The sequence below is a fragment of the Micromys minutus genome (genome assembly GCF_963924665.1).
Source record: "Micromys minutus genome assembly, chromosome: 3".
Taxonomy (NCBI): Eukaryota; Metazoa; Chordata; class Mammalia; order Rodentia; family Muridae; genus Micromys; species Micromys minutus.
The window spans coordinates 21856444-21881155 of NC_137972.1; the positions used below are offsets into that span (position 1 = coordinate 21856444).

The 24712-nt window shown below is 47.9% G+C and overlaps 1 protein-coding gene across 1 annotated transcript; it reads left to right on the forward strand.

Moving 5' to 3' along the window:
• Window positions 1-1095: 1095 nt before the first annotated feature.
• CD4 (CD4 molecule) lies at window positions 1096-21347 on the forward strand (the record flags this gene model as incomplete). The annotated part of the gene is made up of 10 exons (XM_080914403.1): window positions 1096-1195; window positions 9498-9581; window positions 9695-9856; window positions 14992-15150; window positions 15606-15836; window positions 17739-18074; window positions 19954-20157; window positions 20664-20782; window positions 21079-21146; window positions 21317-21347. Exons 2-10 carry the CDS (start codon window positions 9530-9532, stop codon window positions 21345-21347), a joined length of 1362 nt encoding a protein of 453 aa, XP_080770529.1. The 5' UTR covers window positions 1096-1195; window positions 9498-9529.
• Window positions 21348-24712: the final 3365 nt, after the last annotated feature.

The window sequence follows — 24712 nt, forward strand, 5'->3', positions numbered from 1 at the left end:
ACCTCTCAGTCCTTCTAATCCTTTCAAATAGTGCTACTCTCGGGTGACTAAGCATTCAAGTCCATGAACCTACTGGGGCTATTCTTAGTCAAACCACTGCACTCCTGGTAAACACTCGAATGGCGATATCCAGTGGGAAGGTGTGTGTGTGTCCACAGAGCTTAGGTGAGATCTGGGCTAGAGGAGGATATGGAATGTTAGCAACAGTGTGTTGTTTCACAGTCATTCCTGTCCTCTCAGATGTCCACATTGCAGTCCAGGCCTCTCTGCCACAGCGGGCCAGATATACTGCTGACCCCAGCCCTGGAAGAAGCCACATGACACAGATGTGCTCAGAGGTGTGTGATGAGAATTCCCTCAGAGGGAGCACCACCACAGCTGCCCTCAAATTGTCACTAAAGCGAGTGTAGTGTGTTTGCTTACCCATCCAAAACGGTGACTGTACTCTTCCTGTAAAGGGGGCACGCAGTCTAAATGGTGTCTCCGTGCCTTCTCCATAGAGGACACACACAAGGTTCTCATCACGCATGCTTTTGCATCTTGGCCATATGCTACCCACTCAGTCTCCAGCAATGGAGTAACAGAAAATCAGACCCCTATGTCTTTAGCTGCCATGGAACCATGTTGACTCTTGATGTTTCCTCTAGGCTCGTTGTCACCTCTAAACAGCTGACTTAGTGGATCTGTTGGGCAGTGTAATCTAAATTTTCCACTGATGAAATTTCTTACTAACTTTTTTTTTTTTTTGACGTGGCATTAACATACACAGGCAGCCTAATCTGGCCTTGAGCTTGTGATTCTTCTGCCTAAATCACCCAAGTGCTGGGGTTACAGTTACGTGCCCCTAAGCCTTGCCTCACGCCAGCCTGACCAGGCTGAGTCAGCCTTTTTACTGCCCCAAACAGCAGTGACGTACCAGACTCCAGCATGATTCTGCTCGGGTATTTTCAATAGCTTTGGCATTTTTAATTTGTCAACTTCCCCAACAACTGGGGGTGGGAGGGAGGGACTCCTGAGGGCTGGCTCAAGTCTGCCGTCTGCCGAGCTGTATAGAGGAGCCTCACTACCAGGCTTCCTGTCTTTTCGTTTGTGAACATCTGCGAAGAGACAGCAAGACTCTCTTCATCACCAGGCACCTGTTTGCAAAGACATACCTGTGCAAGAAGCAGAGCGAAGAAGGAAGGACTGGCTAGAGGTAAGAGGGACGTGTTCAACTTCACTTTTTCCAGGAGCTGGAAGGGGCAGCCGATGCGCTGGAATGTTCTGGATGCAGTTCTCTGTTTCCAGTTGTTGCCTGGAGTTCTCCTGTATTTCTCTTAGAGCAGGTCACCAACAGTGATCTCCCACTGCAATCATGAGCTTCAAAAGGCTTAGCAGTAAGCCATACACATCTTTGCTATCCCCTGCCCCCCCCCAAGCATAGTTTAGTGCTTAGAGCAGCAGGTGCCCCCTTGATGCACCCTAGCTAGAATGCAGAGTCAGAGGGGTAATGGCTGAGAGCTAAAGGAGACATGGTGGGGAGGGTAAAGCTGGGGAGAGAGAAAAATGCAGAAATAGTTATGCAGAGGATGGAAGATTAGAAAGAAGAAACAGATATTGAAAATGAAGGAGACACTAAGAAATGGAGGAAAAAAAACAGAAAACACAAGGAAAGCAAGTAAAAAGACTGCAAAGTACAAAGGTGGACTATATGCAATTAAAAAAAAAAAAAACTTCGATAAACACCTTCACCAAGGGTCATACACTTAAGAACAATGTAAGCCACATGGTCCGTTTTAGCCTTGTTCAGTTTCTTTTGTGTTTACTTGAGCTGTTAAGCTCTTGTTTTCTTCTATGAAGTTTTAGGATTTGGGTTTGTTGTGTTTTGTTTCTGAGGTCTCACTGTGTCGCCTATGCTGGTCTCAATATCCTGGGCTCAGCTTCCCTACTAGCTGGGACCAAGGCACAGGCCATTGTGTCTGGACTGATATTTAGGGTTTTTGAAATGTTCTAAGAGAATGAACTCTGTTTTAGTTACCCTGAGTTAGGAAACCGGAAAGGTATTTTATCAGAAAATGTTAACGCTGGCCTCTTATCTTACGAGGGGGCTTGGTACGAAGTGGGCATAAGGCGGGACTCTGTTTCTCAAGATGGGGTGAGCTATTCAACTCTAGCCCCTGTCTCCACACCCTCAGACCTTTCTCCTCTCCTAGAGCCACATGGTCTTGGAGTCATGTTGTGCCCCTGAAGGACATTCAGTTCATAGACTTGTTCCCGGAGAGTGGTCTCCTGAGGTTCAGTCTGATCCTTCAAAATAGAAAGGTTCTCTTTTGATAATTAAAAAACTCCATTGAGTAGAGTAGTGGAATGTCCTGGTCTTGTATGGAACTTTATTATTTTATTTATTTTTTTTTTAAAGCAAGGCCGGGAAAACCTGATGACGGAGACCAGTGCTATATAGTGTTCTGACCATTTCTGGTGCTATCTTAGATTTTGTAGGTTGATACAAAATGGCCGCCCTTCTAATGAAATATCCTCTGAGGAGCCAGATACTCAGAACCAGATTTTCCCTTTCAACCCCGGGGCCCTCATCGAAGAAACCTGCCTTTAAGTACAAAATTTTCCTCACCATCAATCAATTCCAGGCAGAGGTTCCAAGTGGCTTGGGTCTCACTCTCGACCACAGTGGTGAAGCAGCAGTGATTAGAGTTGGGAGACCATGTCTGGCACGTTTTAGACACTTAGTAAACGTTTGTTGGGTTCAATAACTTGCACGGAGATGGGAAATGGGATGACAGAGGGGAAGATATTTATGTGAGCATCTGTAGGGTGTGAATGCTGAGTGCTGCTCACAGCACTGTTTAGAACTTTCTTTCAGAGACAAGAGAAGTAAGGGGTTCGGATCCCCCACCCACTGCCACCCACCCTCTGCGTGTGGGCATCCGAGGCAAAGGAGAGGGTGGCAGAGGTTGCAGCCACTGAACCACAAGGGTCGCTTAGAGGGTCACATCTCTAGGAAGTTTATAGGAAGCTAGTCAGCAGAGGAAGGCTGTGTGGCGTGGGGCACATCCCACAACTGGGCTAGAGTGGGCTGACTGGGGGGCACCACGAGAAGAAGATGAAAACGTCTTCGGGACCACAGGCTGTCATTGTGGTGAGGCTGTGCTGGGACTGTGCGCCCTCCTCTCCCATCTCTGGGGGCCCTGTGAGGGTGGCAGGAACCCCAAGCACCCTGAAAGGCGTGCTGTACGCATTGTCACTGTAGCATCCCTTGTGTGGTCCCTGTCTGTGTTCTTTTGGTGTCGTGTTCTCTGCACACGTCTTGCCTTCCAGAGTCCCTTCATTTCTGTGCCTCTCCTTTGTCGCTTTTCACAATTTCATGTGGTGACGGGTCCCGTGAAGGGTGATTGCTGTTTTACTGACCTTTCTGAGTCTCTTTCTCCTTCGCTCCTTTCTTCCTTTGAGGCCTTTGTTTTGTTTTCTGTTGTTGTTTTGTTTTTTCCAGAAAACATGTCCACCTTCTTTGTCAGCTGTGTCTCTCCCACTCTGCAACCAGTTCCTTTCACACTCACCCCTCAAGTCCAGCCTGTGCTCTGCAGTTTCCTGTCAGATCAAAGCTCCTGGAAGACCCGCTGGCCTGCCGGAAGCCAGGTTGCTTGTTTACAGGGTAGAAGGAACCAGAGAGATGTGTGTGTGTGTGTGTGTGTGTGTGTGTGTGTGTGTGTGTGTGTGTAGGGGAAAAAGGAGAAAGACAAGATAGGGGGCCCTCCAAGGGGAAGAGAACAGTAAAGGCTGCAGCTCAGAGGAAGACACACACCCAAGGAGCTGAAGGCTGAAGCATGAACATGGAAAAACAGATTGAGAAATGTAGACATGAGCAGAGACTGGGGGAGGGGGAAGGGGCATTGCAGCCAGTCACCCAGGGGTGACGTCCACAGGATGCTGCTCTTATGCTCTATGAGATACAGCGCCTCTGGGGAGGCTGAGGATGTGGGAATCAAAGGCCAGGCCTCTGGGGTAGGGGCAGAAACCCAAAGCACCAAAGCAGGCTGTGGCTGGAAACCCGCAGCCTCCTCCACTGAGCCAGTTCCCAGGGTGTGTTGGTGAGGTGCCAGGGGCTGGAGACAGACTCCAGGACTGTGGAGTGGAGGAGAGAACGTGTCTGCCATCTGGGGAAGAGCCAGGAATGCCCTCATTTCTCCAGCATCTTTACCAGAGCAACCTGCGTTTAGACCCTGAGGAGGAAGAGCACAGTAGAGATTTAGTTTCTCTGTTAACTTCTAAACTACCAGGGACTGACACACCTGCTCACCAAAGTTCTCCATCTAAGGTAGAGACAGTAGGAAAACTTTTGGGGGCTAGGCTTCCCCTTCAGCTCTTGTCACCCCACACCCTTCCTTTCAATGATCTGCAAACCTTGGCCCAAGCCAACTGTGCCAACTTGTAACCTACTCCATAATTAGAATGACTAGACTCATGCCCACCTAACCCAGAAACCTCTCTTTTGGCCATTTCTCTTTCTAGCTCCTTGTTTTAAACAAAATTTATTCTATCCCTATCTATCATCTATCTATCTATCTATCTATCTATCTATCTATCTATCTATCTATCTATTATGTGTGTATGTATGTATGCATCATCTATTTTCTATCATCTATCATCTATTTATCTATCAATCTATCATATATCTATCATCTATCGTGCTTTAGGTTCTGGAAGATTCCCCTCTCAGCCAGTGGAGGAACTGGACAGAGCTATTTCTTAGTGTCCCCCGAGCCATATTGTTAGAACAAATCCCCCACACCTCCTCTCTGAGTGCTAAGTTCCCCTCAAGAATTATGTACTTGGGATCCAGATGGCCCAGTGGATAAAACCAGCGAGTGTCATGACCATGACCTGACTTCAAGGGATTGACAGGGCTAAGGAGACCAACCCGTATGTTGAGAGACACAGGCACTAAGCAACCACAGTGAAGTGTTTTAAAAGGCAAAAATCATGTTTCTAGGAACCAGGAAGAGCCTAAGTTGTGGACAAGGGCCGACAGGCAGCAGTTGTCATGGGGCAGGGCAGAGGGAGAGGAGACACACAGCTATTGGCAGCAAACACACCCAGAGCATGGATAGAGAGTAGGGAACACGCTAGTCTCTGGCTAGGACACTTCCCTCTCTTTTTGACATTTCTCATTGGCAGTCCCAAGCAGTCACTAGAGGGCCAGAAAGCCTAAAGGACACACAGACAGTAGCAGCCAGCTCCTTTGGTGGACTTTGGCCATAGACAGAAGCTGCATGCTGGGGTGACTTGGCTCCGTCCAGGCCAGGGCTGGACGTGAATATCCACTTAGTGACTGGCCCTCCTTCTTAGGTTCCCTCTCTCCCCCTCTCCCTTCTTTCCTTGAAGCTACACTTTTGTAGTACTGAGGATGGAACCCAGGGCATGCAAAGCAAACCCCGTCCCCCTGAGCTACGTCCTCAGCCTTCAATGACCCGTTTAAGGAACAGAATTAATGTACTGCGTGTAGGAAGACGCACCAATGAGTTACCTGCCTCTGTTCATCCTATTAGGCTTAAGTTAAATAGGGACATTATCCACTTCTTCTGGTGCTAGCCTCTGTGGCTTAAGGTGGCAGCCTGAGACTGTCACCCCTGTCCTTGTGGCATTTAGGCTATGGGGAAGGGATTCTGTGAATCACTCTCTCTTAAGGTGGCAGAGGGGACATGGTCAAGAGAGCATCAACAGAGAGCTGACTGAGTTCAGAAAGGGCAGATTGCTACAGAGCAACACAGCAAGGGTTAGCCAAGGGGACAGAAAAATCAGGCTTGGGAGAAAGAATAATAAACCTGCTGAGACTTACCCCTAACAGTCACATACCTGAGGCTCACTCATAGCCTGGGCTGCATTACATGTGTGTGTGTGTGTGTGTGTGTGTGTGTGTGAGAGAGAGAGAGAGAGAGAGAGAGAGAGAGAGAGAGAGAGAGAGAGAGAGAGCGTGTGTAAACAACGGTGACTCCACTCATCACCAGAACCAATCTCAACTTTCTTAGTTTGCCTGCTAAGATTTATTGTCAGTCCCCCAATACTTCCTATATCGGCACCTATGCACCATGTTTGTCTTTAGCATTTCCAGTTCATCCTACACCGTAGCCAGCAAGGGACTGAGAATGGTCCTCCATCTTCTCCTGTCTGCTTGCTGAGGATAGCCTTGAACTCCTGATTTCCTGCCTCCTTCTACCTTCTGTGCAGGGTTGTTGGTATGCACCACCACAGCTCGAACCGCTTCACATCCGGTGCTCCTGAACCCATAGCCACATACGCCACTTAAATTTTTTTTTTAATTTATATTAGAACATTGCCACTGTCGCCACAGACACTTAGTGGTAGAGCACTTGTCTAGTGTCTGTGAGACTCTGAGTTCCATCTCAACAAAAAAAAATGTACCAAAAATGAATATACCCGGCTGGTGAGATGGCTTAGCTGGTTAAGGTGTCTGCCACGGAGCCAAACCATCTGACTAGAACCTTAAGCCCCAAAATGGTGGAAGGAGAGAACTGACTCCAACAAGTTGTCTTCTGACCTCCGCACGAGTGTAACGTTTGATAAGCAAATAGACAAATAAATAGATGTTTAGATAAGTAAATAAACAAGTAAATGGGTGAGATTGTTTTAAATCAATTACAACCTCCCCCCACTTCATTAAGAGACATGTTTTGCTTTCAGTTTGATGCTTTTCTCTTTCTTTTTTAAAAAAACGTTATTTTGAGACAATTTTGTACACCTGTACAAAGCATTCTGATAACTCACCTCCCACCCTTCTCTTTCTCCCAAGTTGTCAACTACCTTTTCCTTCCCAGCAAGCCCTGCTTCCGCTTCTGTGTCTTGTTTGGTTTTGTTCTTTTGTAGCCCCAGAGCATGGGTACAGAGCGATCCACTGCACGGGCAAGACACCAGTGGCTGTGCCACTGAAGACCACGCCTGTCCCTCTTCCAGCAGCTGCCTGCTGTCCCACAGTTCTTCAGGGAGAGGTGGGGCTGTGGCCTCATGATCTCCCGCCCATCCATGACTGGGCCCAGTCTTGTGCAGGTCCAGTGGTTTAAGGTTGATGTGGGAACCACAGCTTTCAATTGCACTCGGTCTTGGTGCTGCCTTGCTTTCGGCAAGCAGACAACAGATACATCAAAACCTAAATAAAGGGCTGGGGGTCCAGGTCAACGGTAGAATGCTTACCCAGAAGGTGCAAGGGGGGGTGCGTCTCTGGCACCAAGAGATGACTAAGCCAACTATGCAGCCTTGGTGAAAGGTCCATCTGTAAACCTAACATATCAAATGTCTGAAAATTTAAAACACATATCTGGTGTGTGGGAATCTCCAGGTTATAGGTCCACTATTGGGGAAAAACAAACAAAAAATTACAGTACCAGTAAAGTTGATATGGTTTATAGGTGAAATAAAGCTATCTGAAAATGGTTTACTGAAGTTTCTGAACCTGGGCCTAAACATATGTGTGTGTGTGTGTGTGTGTGTGTGTGTGTGTGTGTATGTATGTATGCTGTGTGTAGATATATCTATATGTATATATATGTGTGTATGTGTATGTGTGTGTGTATGTTGTGTATATATATCTATATGTATATATGTGTGTATACATATATATATACTTTTTATTTACATGAAGCGTTGTTATTCTATGCTTATACTTTAATTTTTTTGTCTATTTATTTTATGGATATGGGTGTTTGTCTCCATGTGGGTCTGTGCAGCACGTGCATACCTAGCCCTGGGACTAAGTTCCAGACAGACTGCCAGTAAGTGTTAAGAACTGAACCCAGATCCTCTTAAGGCTGAGCCATTGTTCCAGCTTATGTTTATACTTTAAAAAAAAAGATTTATTTATTTATTATAAATAAGTACACTGTAGTTGTCTTCAGATAGACCAGAAGAGGGCATCTGATCCCATTACAGATGGTTGTGAGACACCATGTGGTTGCTGAAATTTGAACTCAGGACCTCTGGAAGAACAGTCAGTGCTCTTAACCACTGAGCCATTTCTCCAGCCCCATGTTTATACTTTTAAGGTCTAAGTCTAACCAGACAAAAATTTAAACTAAAAAGAGATGTTTTTCTATACAGTGTCTAATAGATTTTTATGAACTACTTTGTCCAAAACTTCAAATAATTAACAAAGCAACAAAACCCATTCATAATATTGTCTCTTAAAACTAGATTTGAATGTATGTGAGTATGTATGTTTGAGTTAACATATTTGTATCGTGTGTGTGTGTGTGTGTGTGTGTGTGTGTGTGTGTGTGTGTTTGTCTGTGTGTCTGTGTATCTATGCCAACTTGCTCCATATTTTTTCTTCCCAAAATACTGGGATAACAAGTGTCTGCCTGGCTTTTCAGTAAAGGTTGAGGTCTAAACTGTAGACCACACAATTGCATGGTAAACACTTTATCCAGTGACCATCTCTTCAGTTCAAAATTAGGTATTCCTTAAGTAAAGACGGCAGTAACTCTCCTCTCTCTCTCTCTCTCTCTCTCTCTCTCTCTCTCTCTCTCTCTCTCTCTCTCTCTCTGCTTTTTGGTTTTTTGGTTTGTTTGCTTGTTTTTAATTTTTAGAGACAAGGTTTCTCTGTATAGCCCAGGGAGTTCTAGAACTTATTATGTAGACCAGGCTGGCCTTAAACATAGAGATCTACCTGTCTTTGCCTCCTGATTGCTGGGATTAAAGATGTGTGCCACCACCACCTGGCTATAATTTTATTTAAAAAAAGACTAGTGTGTTCCCCTCCCCATTCTTGAGATAGGGTCTCATATAACCCAGGTTCACCTTGAGCTTCTTATATAGCAGAGGCTGGCCTTGAACTGTCTTTTTTTTTATTAAAAAACATTATGTGTATGGGTGTTTGCTTGCATGTATGTATGTGTACCATGTGGTTGGCTGGAGCCTGCTGAGGTCAGACAAGGACATTGGATCCATGGTACTGGCGTTACAGACATACCATGTGGGTGCTGGAAATCGAGTCTGGGTCCTCCACAGGACGAACAAGAGCTCTCAACTGCTAAGTCGATTCTCTGGACCCTTTAGTTTTATTTTTGAGATAGGGTCTCCCAGTATAGTCTTTGCTGGCTTTGAACTCATGGTCCTCCTGCCTTGGCCTCCTGGCTACTAAGAGTATACATGTGTGCCTCTGTGCCAGAGTAGGAGACAGTAACTGTTCACGTGAGTACCTAAAACTGTGGTTCGTATTTGACACCCACGAATAGTATTATTGCTGTGTCTACGTCATATGCTGCTGCTATTTCTCAGGATGTTAAAATTGCTCTCCGGCATCCCAGTCTTAATTTGGCATGAAACTCTGTGGTACATTACTGCAAGGCGTCCACTTTTGTGTATACAAACAAGGTCCTCTGTGTAGGTTATAAAGGTCCTGAGGGAGACAGAGAGCTCGTGTGTGCCCCAGGGCCAAGGAATACCTGAAGACTAATGATTTCTATCTTCCTCTGCCCCTGCCATTTTTGCAGACTCAGATCCCCGTCGTCTCAGCGAGGCCACCATGCACCGAGGCATCTCTTTTAGGCACTTGCTGCTGCTGCAGCTGCAGCTGTGTGAGTTCTCTGACTTGGGGACCAGTGGCAGATGGGGCAGGAGGAGGGGCAAATGGGAAACCTCAAAGGGTGGGACACTGAGGGAGACAGCTGTTAACCTCTTTTCTGTGCAGCACAACTCCTAGCTGTCACCCAAGGGAAGACAGTGGTGCTGGGGAAAGAAGGGGATTCAGTGGAACTGCCCTGCGAAGGTTCCCCGAAGAATACATACATCATGTGGAAGAACTCTGTCCAGGCGAAGATTCTGGGTCTTCAAAACAAAGTAATGATTAAAGGTAGGATTCCCTGTCTTCCCAACCCAAGGAGGAAAACAATGTGTTGAATGGACTTGCTGTCAGGAAACCTGGTCCTAGAAGTCCAAAGTCCCGTGATGGCTAGGTTCCACACAATCTCACTGGCCCTCTTTTCTGGGATTCCCTTTTTCTAACTGCTGATGACACATGGCTTCTAAAATCTTTTTAAAATATTTATTTATTTTTATTTATGTGAGGACACTGCAGCTGTCTTCAAACACACACCAGAAGAGGGCATCAGATCCCATTACAGATGGTTGTGAACCACCATGTGGTTTCTGGGAATTGAACTCAGGACCTCTGGAAGAGCAGTCAGTTCTCTTAACAGATGAGTCATTTCTCCAGCCCCTGGCTTCTAGAACCTTAATTTTATTCTTTTTTTAGATTTATTTATTTATCATATATAAGTACACTGTAACTGTCCTCAGACACACCGGAAGAGGGCATCAGATCTCATTACAGATGGTTGTGAGCCACCATGTGGTTGCAGAGATTTGAACTCAGGACCCCTATAAGAGCAGTCAGTGCTCTTAACCACCGAGCCATCTCTGCAAGCCCAATTTTATTCTTTTAATATTTATAACTTTCATGGACATTGCAAAAATTATCGTATAAAGTATATGATTTCAAGGGTATTATTACTACAGACTGTGAAGATGATGTAACACCCTGTTTACTCCTGTTAAAAGCAACAGCTAGTGATATAGGGTGCTTGTCTGGAGCATGTAAGGACCCCGGTCTGATTCCCCAGCAAAAAATTAATCAATCAATCAAACAAAACAAAACAAAGCCAGGTGGTAGTGGCGCACATCTTTAATCCCAGCACTCAGGAGGCAGAGGCAGGTGGATCTCTGTGAGTTTGAGACCAGCCTATTCTATAGCATGACAGCCGGAACTATGTAGAAAACCCTGTCTTGAGAAACAAACAAACGACCCCCACACACACACCCCACACATGTTCTATGATCCGAGCATTAGGAAGCTAAGGCAAGAAGGTGATAAGTTCTGTGGTTGTACATCAAGATGGTCTCAAAAATAAATTTACTTACTCTTAAAAATGAATACATTCTAAGATGCTGTATAAAGTAGATGGATTTGGTTAAACTATGTGCAATGTCTTTGAATGGCTGAAGTTTGAGAGACACAGCTCCAGTCCAGCCTCTCGTCTTCCCAGAGAAGCATCTGAGGCCCAGCCCCAAGATTTCATGCTTCCTTAGAGGCAGAACTGGCTCTGGAGTCCTGGCTCAGGGTCTCCTCTAGAAAGTTTTGTTCTGGACAATCAGATCTTGCTTGATATCTAGAAATATATATATATATATATATATATATATATATATATATATATATATATATATATAATAAAAAATATATGTTTGGTTTGTTTCATTTATATGAGTACACTGTTGCTGTCTTCAGACACACCAGAAGAGGGCATCAGATTCCATTACAAATGGTTGTGAGCCACCATGTGGTTGCTGGGAATTGAACTCAGGACCTCTGAAAGAGCAGTCAGTGCTCTTAACCACTGAGCCATCTCTCCAGCCCTAGACATATATTTTAAAGATGATTATATATTCCTATGTGTGTAAATACATATGCTTGGGGAGGTGAGATGGTTAAGCAGGTTAAAAGTGCCTGCCACCAAATCCAACAACCTGACTCTTGTTCCAGGACTCATGTGGTCCCCAGCTTGTCCTCTGACCCCATGTGTGCTCTGTGGCATGTGGAAGTAAGCATGCTCACACACTCTCTAAATAAACTAGTAAATGTAGTAAAAAAAAGAAAAGAGAAGTATATCTACTTATCTGAAATAGGTATGTATTTCTAGTTCATTTCTTTTCAGTGAATAATAATTTTTTATTCACCTATATTATGATTTATTTGACCAATTCCATATTGTTGGGCATCTTGGCTCTTTGCAGTTTTGTAGGAGCACCAGAGGATAATTTTTCATCCTTGAACACATTTTGAAAATACCCTCTTTAAATTAAAAGGTATTTTAGTATTTTATGTGCATGGCTGTTTTGCCTGCATGGATGTGTTTGCACCCTGCGGTACCCACTGCCTGAGGAGGATGGAAGAGATTGTCGGGTCCACTGGAAATGGACCCCAGATAGTTGTGAGCCACCGTGTGGCTGCTGGGACTGAACCTGGATCTTCCGATAGGAAAGTCAACACTCCTAACTGTTATGAAACAGAGTTTGGTGAGGGGGTACCATGCCAAGGGATGCCCCTGAGTAGCTACACTATACAGCGGGTCTGTTATAAAGGGGGTTTTCCGGGGAAGGATGTAGGAATAGTAGGCCTGGGCAAGGAGTAGAGGTGGATGAATAGACATAGAGAGGCAGACAGACAGATGGATGGGAACAGAGCCATGAGAACACAGAAGGAAGGACAGAGAAGGATCTGTGTGTGCACTTGTCAGTGAGTGCAGGAACATGCATGAAACGGCAAACACACGGAGCTCAGAGGTCACCCTCATGTGTTGGTTCTCATCTTTCACCTTATTTGAGGCAGGTCCCCTGATTTTTGTCACTATACTTTCATGCTACACCCCTTGTCATCCGGCCTCCCTCACAAGTTTGTGGTAGGCATTTGCCCACCGATCCACCATCTTAGCCTTGGCGGCTTCTCCTTCTCTTCCTTCTCCATCGTCTTTATTTTCATCCTCTTCTCCATTTGATAGTTTAAAAATATGACAATGTTCTTTTAATTTGCATTTATTTTCTTTACCTGTGAGATTAAAAACTTTCTAAAAATTTCTAATCTTTTGTGCTAATGCTTTTGTTCTGTGGGAATGGTTCCCTTTCTAACTTCCTGGTTGTGTGTGTGTGTGTGTGTGTGTGCGCTCACCCTGTGTGTCTGGGTGGAGACCAAAGGTCAATGTTTGATGTCTTCCTCTATTGCCCTCTGCTTATTTATTTACTTACTTATTTTTATTTTATGTGCTTTAGTGTTTTCTCAGGCCCCCTGGCAGAATAGGTTTATTATTATTATTATTATTATTATTATTATTAGTAGTAGTAGTAGTAGTAGTAGTAGTAGTAGTAGACTGTAGCTGTCTTCAGTCACCAGAAGAAGGCATCAGATCTCATTACTGATGGTTGTGAACCACCAGGTGGTTGCTGGGATTTGAACTCAGGACCTCTGGTTCAGCAGTCAGTGCTCTTAACCACTGAGCCATCTCTCCAGACCCCGCCCCCCTGCAAAAAGTATAGCTGCAAACAGGTGCGAGCTGCCATGTGGGTGTTGGGAATTGAACCCAAGTCCTCTGGAAGAGCAGCCAGTGCTCTTAGTTGCTAAGCCATCTGTCCAGCCCCATTTCTGCTTTTTTTTTAAAAAAAATATTATTTATTTAATATGAGTACACCATAGGTATCTTCAGACACACCAGAAGAGGGCATCAGATCCCATTACAGATGGTTGTGAGCCACCATGTGGTTGCTGGGAACTGAACTCAGGATCTCAGGAAGAGCAGTTGGTGCTCTTAACCACTGAGCCATCTCTCCACCTCTGCTTTATTTTTGAGGCAGGCTTTCTCACTGAACCTGATGTTCAATTAGGTTAGATGCTCAGCTAAACAGTTCCAGTATCTACCTGTCTCTATCACCCATAGTGCAGGGCATGTGGGCTTACATCTTCACAGTTGGCTTTACATGGCTATAGGGAATTTGAACTCAGGTCCTCCTGGTTTTGCAGCAGGCTTTTTTCGTATTAAATTGATCCCCTCCCCCTCCACTTCCCGACAATTAACAATGACAGTATCACCCTCTGGTTGCCTTGACTTGTGGAAGTCAACCCCTCTGCAATGCTGCCTTTGGAAAGCTCCTGCCTCATGGGTGTGGGGTCTGTTTTATCCTTCCCTCCGCATTCCCTTCCTATACGTATTAAGGAGGCTGTAGGCCTCCTCTTTCAGTCTTGCATTCTTTTCCTATTGCTACAACAGGACATCCTGACAAAAGCAATGTAAGAGAGCAACTTTCACGGTTCAAGGGACAAGTCCACATTGCAGAGTGTACGTCCCAGGCCTGAGATTTAAGCTCCACCTTTTACAGGTGTCAAAAATTTGAAGGCAGAAAAAGGGTGTGTCAGAGGAAAGTGGAGTCCTGAGTTTAAGGCTAACCTTGTCTACAAAGCCAGTTCCAGGACAGAAGCACAATATAGAGAAACCCTCTCTTGAAAAACAAAACAAACGACAACAAAAGCAAAAAACAAAACAAAAAAAAAATCATTGTGGGGTGGGGGTTGTTAGGGGATGACTTGTGGGAGTTTGTTCTCTCCTACTGCATAGGTCCTAGGGATTGAGCTAAGGTCACCAAGTTTAAAGTGTCTACTCTGAGGCATCAAGTATGTTTTTTAGATCAGGTCTCACCATGTAGCCCAAACTGGCCTTGAACTCTCAAATCTTTCTTTAACCTCCCGAGGCCTGGCTGGGATTAGCAATGTGCACCACCACACGAGACTGGAGTATAATGTACCTAACCATCCTTTAATGGGGGAGGTATTTAGTTCCGAATGTGCATTAATAACTCTAATTCATGGGACAAGATACTAAGATGTATGAGTCCGAGCAGTTATTTCAACCCTGAGCAAGTGTCCACATCTGCATGTCCGAAAAACAGTCTGTATTCTCTGGGATTTTTGTAAAGATTGCTGGAGCTGGTGTGTGTGTGTGTGTGTGTGTGTGCGCGCAGCATTTAGTCTGTGATTTGGAGAGTGGGTGCTCTCCAAATCAGCATTGTGTCTTACGATATTTTTTAATTAATTTATTTATTTCATGTATATGAGTACACTTTCACTGTCTTCAGACACACCAGAAGAGGGCACCAGATCCCTATTACAGATGGTTGTGAGCCACCATGTGGTTGCTGGGAACTGAACTTAGGACTTTTGGAAGAGCAGTGCTCATAACCCCTGAGCCATTTCTCCAGTCCTTTATGATATGTTTGAACTACCGTTCCCACCATGTAAATAGATATGGTGGGGCTTCTTGTCAGTCTGGAGTTCCTGATAGGGATGAAGTAAAGACTGTAACTCAGACCAGCAGAGTTATGGGAGCTCTTCTTGGCAGGGGTGCCAGGGCACCTCAACTTTACTTGTATGGCTTCTATTCACAGGTTCGGTTGGGATGCATAGTCGTTTTGACTCCAGAAAAAGTGTATGGGAAAGAGGATCATTTCCTCTCATCATCAACAAACTTAAGATGGAGGACTCCCAGACTTACACCTGCGAGGTGGAGAACAAGAAGGAGGAGGTGGAGTTATGGGTGTTCAAAGGTGAGTCGGTCAGCCTGGGATGTAGATGCCGCCCTTCTCTTCCATTCTCACACCAAAAGCAGGACCTGAACTAATGACATTTCAGACCACAGGTGGATTAGAGTGTTCCTCTTGGTTAGTGAGGGAGGGACAAAGACTGAGAGAGAGAGAGAGAGAGAGAGAGAGAGAGAGAGAGAGAGAGAGAGAGAGAGAGAGAGAGAGAAGGGAATTAGAGGGGGGGCAGCTGAAGGAAGAAAGAAGACAAGGAGGAAGGGAAGGCGAAAGAGTGGTAAGAGTGGACAGCTGGGAGTTGGAAGGGGATGATGGAGAGACACTGTTGAAAGACAGGATGGTAGAGAGACTCTGCTGTTCTTTCTTCCTTAGTCCTTGGGATTGGTGTATATGATGCCGGTGTGTGTGATACCGGTGTGTGTGATGCCAGTGTGTATGATGCTGGTGCTCTGCTTCCTCTACAGTTACCATCAGTCCGGGTACCACCCCGTTGCAGGGGCAGAACCTGACCCTGACCTTGGATAGCAAGTTCTCTAACCCCTCGATAGAGTGTAAAAGCAAAAGGAGTAAAATTGTCCGGGGTTCCAAAGTTCTCTCCATGCCTAACCTAAGGGTTCAGGACAGTGACACCTGGAACTGCACGGTGACCCTGAACCAGAAAAAGTACTCGTTCGACGTGAAACTCTCAGTGCTAGGTAAGAGGCTATGCACCCTGCGGCGTTCTTCCTGCTCAGGAGTTCCTGGGCCTCAGTCTGCTCTTCTGCTGGTTCCTGGATCGCTTGGAGGGAAATGGGATGGCTCCAGAGCCTTCTCTAGCTGAGGTTATCCTGAGGGCCCTTCCCCCTTAGGGAGTGACAGAACAGCAACAAGCCTGAAGTATACAAGGGAAGTAGGTGAGAGCACAGGGCACCTGTTGTCCTTGTCTCCTTCACTCCTACTAGAGGACAAGTCCGTAGACTCAGGAATACTAACTTCAAGAAACAAGTCATGTAGGCACCTGCATTGCACCTCTATATCCTGAGCTAGGCCCCGTGGGAAGACTGAGGACCCTGCACACAGATCCCGTGTGTAGTATTAAGTCCCAACTCTGCCACAGCCATTCACTCCTGTTTAATTATTTTAATTTTGGAGAGATCATAATAAAATTACATCATTTCCTTTTTTTTCTCTCTCCAAACCCTAACATGTACCCCAGCCAACTCTTTTGCAAATTCAAGGCATCTTTTTATATTTTTTATTTGTTTAACACACACACACACACACACACACACCACTTGCTCAGTCTGTATAATGTTGCTTGTATGTACATGTTTTTACAGAGCTGAACTTTTGTTATTGGATAACCTATCAATGTGCTTTTCCTGTGGAAGGCATTTGTGTGTGTGTAGTCTAAGGTTGAGGCCTCCTGAGTTCTCCCTCTTTCACATTGCCATGTCTACTGTTGTCCTGGTTCATGTCACGTGTAGGCAACCATGCTGGTAATGAGAATTTACAAGTGTAGTTTCTGACATCCATAGGCGATACAGTCTCTCAGCAGACTCTCTGTTCCTCTGGCCCTTACAATCTTTCCCGTGGTCTTCTGAAACGATTCCTGATCCTTGGGGGCAGGAGTTGTGTTCTAGATGTATCTGGTGGGATTTGGGCTCCACATCTCTGCACTTCAAAAGTCTATATCTGTCACAAAATGTCCTTGATGAGGAGTGAGGACCAAGGTTATCTGTGGGTAAGAGGACAAGTTTAGAATGTCCTCGGGGATTGCAATGCTTTAGTAAAGTGATAGTTGTAGGGTGCCGTGGTTTGAATAATAATGGCCCTCATAAGATCATCTATTTGAATGCTTAGTTGCTGGGGAGAAGCACAATTTGAGAAGGATTGAAGGATTAGGAGGCGTGGCCTTTGAAGTGGGTGTGTCATTAGGAGTGGGCTTTGAGGTTTCAAAAGCCCACAGCAGGCCCCGTCGGTCTACCTCTGTGTCTTTGGAACTAGATGTAGCTCTCAGCTATAGTTCTAGCACTGTCTGCATGCCACCAAGCTTCCCTCCATGATGATGATGGACTAAACCTCTGAAACTGTAAGCCAGCCCCCAATTAATTGCTTTCTTTCATAAGAGTTGCCATGGTCACGCTCTCTTCACAACAGAACAGTGACTCGGACACAGGTTCTCCTCCAATACCCATGACTTCAGCAGCCCTGGGTGGTTGGCTAGCTTGCCACCACCAGGAATGATCTCCCTTCCTGTGGAGTGACAACTCCGTACTCTGGTCCTGTGGCCTCTGCATTCCTAAGCTGGAGGTGATGCTAACTGTGATGGCAGCAGCAACTTCCTAGTACCATAAAGAGAAGTTCAGTGCATAGCACGTACATCGGTGCCCAATACATAACAAGCTTTAACTTGGTGCTGGCTCTTAATTTGTGAAGGATGATAAGCAAAGGTCAGATAGCTTCTGGCCTTCAGGAGTCCCAGGAGAGAGAAATGACCACCTTGGTGGGTACATGGTCCCTGTGCCCCCATGCCAAATGCTTGCCCCGCCATATGCTTCCTCACCTTCCTCTCCCTCTGCACCCAAAAGTGATTTCTGCTTACTTCACACTCCTAGGCTTTCAGAGAACATCTATCACGGCCTATACACGTGAGGGGGAGTTGGCGGAATTCTCCTTCCCACTCAACTTTGATGTGGAAATCCTAGAGGGAGAGCTGTGGTGGAAGGTAGAGAAGGATTCTCTCTTCCAGCCCTGGATCACCTTCTCCCTAAAGGACAAAAAGATATCTGTGCAAAAGTCCAACAACCACCTCAAGTTCCAGCTGGCGGAGACTCTCCCCCTCAACCTCAAGATACACCAGGTCTCACTTCAGTTTGCTGGTTCTGGCAATCTGACCCTGACTCTGAAAAAGGGGACACTGCGTCAGGAAGTGCACCTGGTGGTGATGAAAGGTAAGGGGTGGGCTGAACAGGGCAAGTGGGGTAAAAAGTAAAAGGGGTGGTCTAGGTCTCTCCATGGCTGGTCAGGTCCCAAAAGGGGTTGCTTGGACCCTGGTTGTCTGGCTAAACAATGAAGCACTCTTCAGATCTTGAGACAGTTTTGTTTCATTTTGGTTTGGTGTGTGTGTGCGCGCGCTGGGGATGGAAACCAGGGCTCTGCACAAACTCTAATACTGAGCAGTACCTAGTTCTGAGCTGGCTTTGAACTGAGGCTGGAATCCACACATTCTCCACCAATATCTATAACCTACCCAGGGACTGGCTTCACAGAGTACTAACGCACAGGACTTAGTTCTTCCTCTGATTGGCCTTGTGTGACCCTCGCTAAGCCCCTCCCGCATTGTGGACCTTCTTGCTCATTTTAAAAAATAATTTATTTATTCATTTTACATTCTGATATCATCCCCCTCTCTCCTTCCAGTCCCTCTCCTCCCCTCTGAGAAGGGGGAGCCCCACCTTGGGCCACTCCACTCACCCACACTAATCACTGCAGGACTAGATGCATTCTCTCCCACTGAGGCCAGACAACATGGCCCAGTTAGGGGAACAGGATCCAAAGGCAGGCAATAAATTCAGGGACAGCCCCCACTCCAGTTGTTAGGGGCCCGCATGAGACCAAGCTGTACACCTGCTATGTGTGTGCAGGGGTAGTGGGGCTAGGTCCAGTCCATGGTTGGTCTTTGGTTGGTGGTTCAATGTCTGGGAGTCACCAAGGGTCCAAGTTAGTTGACTCCATTAGCCTTCTTATCTTTTTCAGATATCTCAATCCTTCTCCCAACTCTCCCAAAAGACTCCATCTAATGTTTGGCTGCTGGGTGGAGCCTCTCAGAGGACAGCCATGCTAGGCTCCTGTCTACAAGCATAACAGAGTATCATTAATAGTGTCGGGGACTGGTTCTTGCCCGTGGGATGGTTCTCGATGTGGTCCAGTCATTGGTTGGCCGTTCCCTGTGTCTGTGTTCTTTGTCCCTGCATGTCTTATAGACAGGACACATTTTAGGTCAAAAGTTTTGTGGGTGGGTTGCTATTCTTATCCCTCCACTGGGAGTCCTGCCTGGCCACAGGAAGTGACTACTTCAGAATCCATGTCCACCACTGCTAGAAGTGTTAGCTAGAGTCACCCCCATAGACACCCTGAGACCTCCCTCGTCCCAGGTCTTTGGCATGTTCTGGAGATATCTCCCGCTCCCGCCATCACCAATTTCTGTTCTCTCTCTCCTGTCACTGTAACAAAATATTTATTCCTTTTACATCATTTATCTTTATTTTATGTCTGTGTGTGGGTGTCAGAAGCCCTGGAGCTGGAGTTACAGACAGGTGTGAGCTGCCATGAGGGTGCTGGGAATTGAACCTGGATCTGCTGGAAGGGCAGCCAATGCTCTTAAACACTGAGTTATCTCTCACTCCAGCCCCTTAAGATTTGTGTGTGTGTGTGTGTGTGTGTGTGTGTGTGTGTGTGTGTAACAGAGGAGACCAGAAGAGAGTATCAGACCCCTTGCAGCTAGAGTTACAGGTGGTGTGCTGTTATGCGGGACCTCCACTTGTAAGCTCTGAGCCATCTCTCCAGCCCCATCATCTTTTTAATATGGAACAAAATCTTTGCACATAGTAGTGGTTATGATGTCAACCTTGATGATGAGTTATTTGTACCTTTAACTCCTCATCAAATTGACTCCACAAATCACAGTGACCAACCCTTCCTACTTAGCACATGCCTGGCCCCAGGCAAACACTCCAGGCATTCTTACATCTCACCGAGGTCAGTGTTGCGTGCTGTGGCTGGGAACCCCGAACAACAGGACCCAGGGCTCTGCCTCTCCTTCCCCTGCAGTGGCTCACCATGACAACAACACTCTGACCTGTGAGGTGATGGGACCGACCTTGCCGAAGACGAGACTGACTCTGAAGCAGGAGAACCAGGAGGCCGCTGTCTCCAGGGAGGGGAAAATGGTTCAAGTGCTTGCCCCTGAGGCAGGAATGTGGCAGTGTCTACTGACTGAAGGTGAAGAGGTCAAGATAGACTCCAAGATCCAAGGTAAGGATCCAGTTCCTAAGGTCTCATGCTAACTAAGCCTTGGCATCTTCAACTGTGGAACTTCCCAGGGATGAGCTATAGAATCCCAGCTCCCTAACTCCTCTGCCATGGAGGCATTTTGTAGAGGCCTGAAAATAGAAGTGAGGAGGGAGAGATGTCCTGGGCTCTGGGTTCCCACTTGTACCCTCCAGAGTCCAACTTCCAGACAGCTTAGGAACGAGGCCTTCCTGGCTGAGAGCCAGCCTTCTCCTTGTCTTCCCCCTAAACCCAAACCAACACACATGGGGCTTGGCATTAGGCACCTGCTTCTCTTTCTCTAGAGAGCTCTATAAGAAAAACAATCCCTTCCCTGGTCTGTACCCCCAAGAACCCTTTGCACTCAGCTATTTTCTCTGGCCTGGGACCACAGTGTCTCTCTCTGTTCATAGTGCCTGGGGTGGACACAGGGCTCCCCTCCACCAGAGCTATATCCCCAACCGAAACACCTCCCCTCCCTCTTCTCCCAGTTTTATCCAAAGGGTTGAACCAGAAGACGTTCCTGGCTGTCGTGGTGGGGGTCGCCCTCGGCTTTCTGGCTTTCATTGTGCTCTGTATCCTGTGCTGTGTCAGGTGCCGACACCAGCAGGTGAGTGAGCACCCATCACTGACCACCTCAAGCACCATAACCTTGGCTGAGTACCCCCCGCCACAACAAGCTTCCGGGTTAGCGTTCTCTGCCTCGCCCCTGAGGTTCCTCATTGCAGACCAGACCCTTCTTCTGATCCCGTCTGAAGGGAGACGCAAGGTGGACAGGACAGGACCGGTTGCTTAAGCCACAGTAAATGCTTCTTCTCTGCCAGCTTCCTCCCCTCCCCCCTCCAAGGGGCACCTCCCTCCTGGAGGGCTGGGACCCTCACAACTACTCTCCTTGTCCCCGGGCAGCGCCAGGCAGCGCGGATGTCTCAGATCAAGAGGCTCCTCAGTGAGAAGAAGACCTGCCGGTGCTCCCAGTAAGGATCTGGGGTTGAGGGGTCAGAGGGAGAAAGTGGGGGGATGAGAGGGAGGTGGGGGGTCCGTGGGCCTGGGGCGCACCTGAGGTACCGCTGTGCAGGAGAGAAGCGGGTAACACACCAGAGGGGCTGGGCGAAGGGATCTGCTCCCCTGTTCTTCTCTCTTCCAGCCGGATGCAGAAGACGCATAACCTCATCTGAGGCCTGGGCCCCATCTGCAGCCTACCACCTGTGTCCTGTGGACCAGATGAATGTAGCAGACACAGTGCCTCTGGCCTCCCGCTCTCTTCCACAACCACGGCTTCTCTCCCTCTGCTCTCTGCCATTCAGACACTTAAGCACACCCCACCAGCTTATTTATTCTTCGCAGCTGCCTTTACGCCAGAACCCGGCCCTTCTCAGACTTGCGTCCTGGAACCTCTTCCCAGCTGCCTGCTTGGATCTAAGGGCAGTGCCCCTTGCCTGGCAGGGACCGTGGGCCCGGTGTCTGGAAATACACAGCACAGTTTTCGAGAGGGCTCTGGGACCACGCTGAGTGGGGGACCTTGTGCATGTCACACATCCTCTCAGGGGCATATGCAGACTGAAAGGCTGCCAGGGTCAGCCTCAGCCTCCCTCCCGTGCTGCCTGCTTCTTGTTTGAGGTGGCAAGACCAGACTCACCTTCTGACCAGTTCACCGACACATATCCAGGCCATACGCCCCTGCACACAGTCACACACACCTGTCCATATATCCAAACAGCATATCTTAATTCATAAGCCAGTTTAATGTCCTGGGTACTCGACCCTTACAAAAACCTTACATGTGGATGAGCAACATGGCACTGTAGTAAAAAGCCCCTGCTGCCAAGCCTCAGGACCCGGGTTTAATTCTTGAAAGTAGGAGAGAATTGACACTTGAAAGTTGTCCCCTATATGTATACTGTGACCCTCATGTGTACACCACACACACACACACACACACACACACACACACACACTCACACACTCTCTCACACTCACACACACATTCACACACTCACACACACACACACACTCATACACTCTCTCACACTCACACACACACTCACACACACACTCACATACACACTCTCTCTCTCTCTCACACACACACACACACACTCACACACACTCACACTCACACACAAGCCGATAGTGATGATGATCAAGATGGCAGAGATGACCAGAAATCCCTGGTAAAATGGAACTTGGGTTGAATGACTACCCAAGGTTGCACAGCTAACAAGTACAGATGTCGGTCGGTTGGGACCAGCCCAGAGCTTCTGATTCCTAGAGCCACTATGTGTGACACAGGGATGAAGGCCACACAGATCTCTGGAGCTAGTCCCAGGCACGGAGGACGCATGGGAGCACAGCACCCGCAGAGATCCTGAGAGGATGGAGGAGCACTTCTATCTACAAATCCCTCCCTGACCACCACTGTTTCCCCCAGTGCTTTGCCAAAGGACAAAACCCTAGTTCTCTTAGAGCGATGCACAGAGATCCCTGCTCAGTGTGCGCAGAGCCTGGGAAGTGAGCTGTGCTGAGTCCTTCACCCAGAGCATTATGGCTGGTGGCTCTACCTTCCACCTCCCCACACATCCCGGAACAGCAGGGGTCTGCGGACTCTCCCTGACAGTCATGATCTGTTCCTCTCAAATTCTTTCCTCTGCCTCTTTCCTGTTTCCTGCTTTAGCAATCCCCCCCCCCCCAACCTCTTTCCCTGTTTTCCTCTCTTCTTCCCAGCTGGCCTCTTCTAGAAACATCCCCTCCCCATCTCTGCTCACTTCTTATTTTTGCCCACTCCCCACTCCTGCTTCCTGAGCTGACAGAAAAAAATAAAGGCTATAAATAAAATGCACTGTGTGGGGGGGGGTAGCAGAGAGACAGACACACACAGAGGAGGGAGGGAGCAGACAGACAGACAGAGAGAAGGGGGAGGGAGCAGACAGACAGACAGACAGACAGACACACACACACACACACACACACACACACACACACACAGACTGCACCTCTCTGAGGACCCAGGAATCTTTGGGGCTTTAGTTGCCAGGCCTGGGCCAAGAAGAAGATGAAGTTGCCCAGAGAAGGGGAGATTTCCTGGAGGCTGATTGCCCACCTCCACATCCCAAAAGCATCGTGTGCAACTCTGTAATTAAGAGAGAGACTACAAGGTGATGTATGGGAGAGAAAAGAGACTATGAGAAAGTGTGTGTGGAAACTGTGTGTGTCCCCATCATAGGTGTATGCTTGAATTCCAAGAAGAAATAGAGGTGTATGCTGGTGCAACAAGAGCCCACTTCTTCTTCTTCTTCTTCTTCTTCTTTTTATGATCAAGCAAGCACTTCCAACTTCACAAGCGGTCTCAGCTGGCATCACAAGCCCCCTTAGCTTTTAGCAGGCCTTCAGTCGGGGCTCCTCTTGAGCTCTCCCCAAGAACAGCTCTCACAAGGATGCACACAGTGACACACGGTGACACATGCACGCTTCCTCCTCCCTGAACAGCTAGCTCCTCAGTCCCTAACAACACCAGCTGCCTCTTCGGGCTCATTCGTGTGGAAAAACCGGGATGGGGTGGGGGCAGGACACCAACCGCTTCACCAATGAAGCCCGCTCCCCGCCGTCCTCCTCGCCCCCTCCCTCCCGGCGCCTTCCTTGCCCCTCCTCCTCTAAGTCACCGTCGTCCAGTTTCCCCGCCCCACCCTCGCCACCCCCGACCCCGAGACTGGCCAGCAGCTCCCTAACCCCGGGCTCGCAGGCCGATGACCCTGGGAGACGGGCCTCGAGGGGCCGCAAACTAGCGCGCCGCGGGCTGAACCCCAGAGGCCGGGCTGGGGGGGAGGGAGGCCCGGAGGGAGGGAGTAAAGGAAGGAGGAGGGCTGGCGAGCTGGAGCCGGCAGGCGGCGGGAGCCCGGGCGAGCTTCGTTGGGAGTGCGTCTCCTCAGCCGAGCAGGACGCAGCCAGAGGTAAGAGGACCCCTGCCCGGTCCCCCGAGTGTCTCCACTCCCCCACCCCACCCCGCCCCGCGAGCTGCCTCCGCGCCCCTCCTCCCCAGCCACCTGCTGTTTCTGCCCTGGAGAACACCCTAGGTGACTGGAGGGAGGAGCCGCCTGACCTTATCCCATCAAGGCGAAGGGCGAGGGACCCCTGTCGGCCAGAAAGCCCCCAATCTTCCTCCTCCCCTTCTCTTCGCTCTCTGTCCTTCACCTCCTTCTCTCTGTCCTTCACGTCTTTCTTCTTCCCTCCCTTTATGACTCTCCCTCTCTTTCTTTCAGAACCACCAACTGAGTCTGGGAGTGGGATGAGGGTGAGTGGGAAGGGGTCCAAAGGCTGTAAGGGAGGGCAGTGGGGGGACCAATTCCCTACACCTCCTCCTGGCTGTCCATTGCCATGGCAACTAGGATGTACTGGGCTGGGGGGGAGAGACAAAGGTGGGGGTGGACTGGGACCTTTTGGGGGAGAGCTAGAGGGTCTAAGGTTCTTCGCAGGAAATAGACGGTGTCACAGCTGTGCCCCACTTCTCCCGTCTGCCCCAAGCCATCATGCCGGTCCTTACAGCCTC